Consider the following 3,697-nt stretch of genomic DNA (forward strand, 5'->3'; position numbering starts at 1 on the left):
CACCCCACCCTCCCCGCCAGCCACCATCCCTAACTCAGTACAACCACCGCCCTCCCCCATCCCACCCTCCCCACCACCATCCCTAACCCCAATACCACCACCGCCCTCCCCCATCCCAGCTCATGCCCACCTATCTCCAAGGTCACCCGCCCAGCGCAACCCCACCTTCACCTCCAGCCCAACCCCATTCCTCCCCAGCCATGACCACCTCCTCCTCCCCAGGCCCCCCGGGGAGCCTGAGCTGAGCCCATCGGGGGCGGAGCAGCCAGAGCAGACCGGCCTCCTCAGGGCTGGTGCCTCTGGAAGACCCAGAGGTGGCAGTGGGGGCTTTGGAGAGGAGGTATTTGAGGGTTGCGGGCCCCTGGGGAGAGGGGACCCACTGGGCCGTGGAGCAATCGCGAGGGCCACCGCCAACCTCTCCATCTCCTCCTAGTGCTGAGCCCGAGGACCTGCTAGAAGCAGTCAGTGGACCTGGGGCGGCGGGCATCAGAGCAGCCCTGCTCACGCCTCTGCCCGCCTTCCCTCTCCCCTCCCCGCCGCGGCCCTCCCTTCCTTCCTCTGCTGCCTGGGCAGGGCCCCACAGAAGCCTGCCTTGGGAGGGACTGGGGGGAAGGGGGCGGGAGGGGGCCTTCCTCCAGGGAGGGTGACTCTCCCAAGCCCCAGAATAGCTCCTGGACCCAAGCCCAGGGCCCGGCCTCGGCCTGGGATGAAGCTTGGAGGGTCGGTGGCCCGAGTTATTTTTACCTCCTGCCTCCCCTGCTGGCCCCCCACCTGATGTCCTGCTGCGTAGTCTGACACTGGATCCCCGCCCCCGGCCCCCGCCTCATCATCTGTGGACACTGGAGTCTGGAATAAATGCTGTCTGTCACGTCGACACCATCCTGTGGCCAGGGCCTCTGGAGGGCAGGGAGGGAAAGGGGTGCAGGTGACTCTCCCCTCCCAGCGGCCCCTCCCTGCCCACCCCCTTGCAAGACGTCAGGAAAAGCCTGATGTCATGGAGAAAGAGAAGAGAGAGAGGGTGGGGCAAGGGTGACTCAGCTGGCCAAGGGGAGGGGACGCAGGTGTGTTGCGGGGTGTCCACAGGGCACTGGAGCTGCCCCCAAGGGCGACGCCTGCCTGGGGATGGGGTGCGGGCCCCTTAAGTGCAAGCTCCCAGTCTCTCTTGCCAGGGCCCCAAAGGGAATTGGTGGAATTAGGAACTAGGAATGAGGCTTTTTCTGGGGAGGGCATGGGTCGAGGAGTCCCTGGGGAAGAAAGGCGGGCTCAGGAGCCCAGATGCAGGGGCCTGGGGCCGGAGGAAGAGGGTTTGAGAGAGGAATGGAAAGACTTGGAGGGGGAAGAAGGAGGGATAGGTGGGGAGCTCAGAGATGAGAGCCCTAGAGTTAGACAGAGACAGAGAGTTGGGGAGAGAGAAACAAAGAGAGATGAAGAGACAGAGGAAGAACTGGGATTCGGAGATCCTCGGAGCCGGACAGGCGGAGACTTTGTGTGTGGGGGGAGTGGGCAGCTCAGAAGCACTGGGGCAGGGCGACAGGTGGGTGCGTGTGACTCCCTGGGTTCGTTCCTGTTTCTTGTGAATCAAGTGGAGACAGAACACACGTGGGCCGACAGGGGGCCGCTGGGGGGCCAGCAGGGCCACTCCTACGTAGTGGCCGCAGGGCCGGACTCTGCTTCCATCGCTCAGCCCACCACTCCCTAAGCAAACCCTGGCTGTGGCCTCTTCGGCCCCACAGCCGTCCCTAACCCCGTGTATACTGTCACCTCCCACCCCAGCCCCAGCCTGTCGGGGTCTGCTCTCAGGGGTGGATGTCGGGAGGTGCTGCCTCTAACAGCAGGCAAGTGCCCTCAGTTAGCCACCACCCCGGCACAGTGGGGTCTGTCACCCACTTTGAGAACGGCTCTAGGAGCCTCCTGGCAGGTGACCAAGCATCCCACCCAGAGACCCGGGAGCACAAGAGCTCATGCGCTAAACGAAGGCACCCAAGCCTCATGGGGTATGGACTCCATTGAAGCCAGGGAAGGCGATGGGGCTGATAGGCTTCGACCGCCACCACCCACGACCTGGGCTAAGCTGGCAGAGTGCCCTGTCTGGCCAGTCTGCAGTTTCCACGCCGAGTGGACGGGGAGCAAAAGGGTTCCACGCCTCGGAGGTGCCCAGGGCTGGGCATGAGGGTGGTGCCATGGCTTTGCCTGCATGTCTTGGGCACAGGATTTGTGGAATGGAGTGGGTGTCACCAGTCGGACCCCACTTAAGAACACAGAGTGGACTTGAGCCTCCCATCCTTCCCATCCATGTTCAGCTCACTGATTTTTTTCTTCTTTTTAAAAAATTTTTATTGGGGCGGGGGGGGACCAGCAGGTAGGGTAATGGCTATGTTGCTGGGCGCCTCGACCACAGTTTGAGTCCCAGACCCGGTGGCTTAAACTCATGCAGGGCGCATGTGCATGCGTGCCCAAGATCCCGAGAGGAGAATGGAGGAGAAGGGATTGCGGCGTGACCATCCCCCCTGGGGGGTGTTTTCTCGCCTTCTGTCTCTATGTCTCTCTCTGTCTGTCTGGCAAGCACACACGCCCTATAGCAAAAACCTCTCACAAAAAAATTGTATTTATCTTATCTTTTTTTTTTTAGTGTGCTGCAGGACACACACTCACCAGAGACAGACAGAGAGAAAAAGTGAGAAACAAGCCACCAGGTCCTGAACTTGAACCCTGATCAGCCATGTGGGAGTCCGGCATCCCAACCACCACTCTACCTGTGGCCCCCTTCTTCTTTTTAAAAAATTTGCTACACAGGGGCTGGCAGGTGGCCACACTGCAACCTGTTCTCCTTTTTCCTCTCGGGGTTTTGAGCATGCACACACACACGGCCTGGAGTAATTTTCAAGTTGCTGGGTTTGGGACTTGAACCTTGTAGTCAGCCAGGTGGTATCCAGGTGCCTCAACCTCCACACCACCTGCTGGCCTCTCATAGTCCATGTCTAACCAGTCTCATGAGTCGCTTCTCTAAGTTTTATTCATTTATTTCCCCCATGAACCAGCACTCCCAAAAGGGTGTTGGCGCTGCAGTCCACCCCAGCTCCAGCCAGCCCAGGGTCATGGGCACGTGGGTATGAACCCAGAACCTCCCCATGTGGGCACCTCACAGACCACCCCACTTTACCGATGCACACTGGTCCCCTCGTGAGCTGCTCGTTCACATCCAGCCTTCACTTGCTCACGTCCTTGCCTGTGTGCCTGTGTCCTCCATGTAGCAGCACTAAATATTCTTTGGGGGAAAAAATGCACAACTAGGGCCGGCGGGTGGTGTGGTGGTTAAGGGCGCTAGACTCCCACATGGCCGACTGAGGTTTGAGTCCTGGACCTGGAGGCTTGCTTCTCACTTCTCCTCTCTCTTTCTCTCTTGCTCACTCCACTCTGGCCGTCTCTGGTCAAATTTAAATAAATAAATAAATAGATAGATAGATTTTTTGGAGAGGTTTTTGCTATAGGGCGTGTGTGCTCGATAGAAAAACAGAGAGATGGAAAACAAGAAATCACCCCTCTGGGGGGATGGCCACACCGCAGTCTCCTCCATTCTCTCGGGATCTTGGGCACACACACGTGCACCCGGCGTGAGTTTAAGTCACTGGGTCTGGGACTCAAACCGCAGTCGACTACATGGGAGTCCAGTGACATAGCCATTATGCCAATTGCTGGT

General features: G+C 59.2%; 1 protein-coding gene across 1 annotated transcript in view; it reads left to right on the forward strand.

Annotated features, from left to right (window-relative positions):
• The window catches only part of BCAM (basal cell adhesion molecule (Lutheran blood group)), a gene marked incomplete in the record, with an annotated part of 33,333 nt that extends 32,454 nt beyond the window's left edge, over nt 1-879 (forward strand). Inside the window, 2 exon segments of the mRNA XM_014582617.1 lie at nt 223-340; nt 434-879. Coding sequence (XP_014438103.1) covers nt 223-340; nt 434-439 — 124 coding nt within the window.
• Between the last annotated feature and the right edge of the window lie 2,818 nt (nt 880-3,697).

The sequence above is a fragment of the Tupaia chinensis genome, unplaced genomic scaffold (assembly GCF_000334495.1).
Source record: "Tupaia chinensis unplaced genomic scaffold, TupChi_1.0 Scaffold000067_1, whole genome shotgun sequence".
Classification (NCBI taxonomy): Eukaryota; Metazoa; Chordata; class Mammalia; order Scandentia; family Tupaiidae; genus Tupaia; species Tupaia belangeri.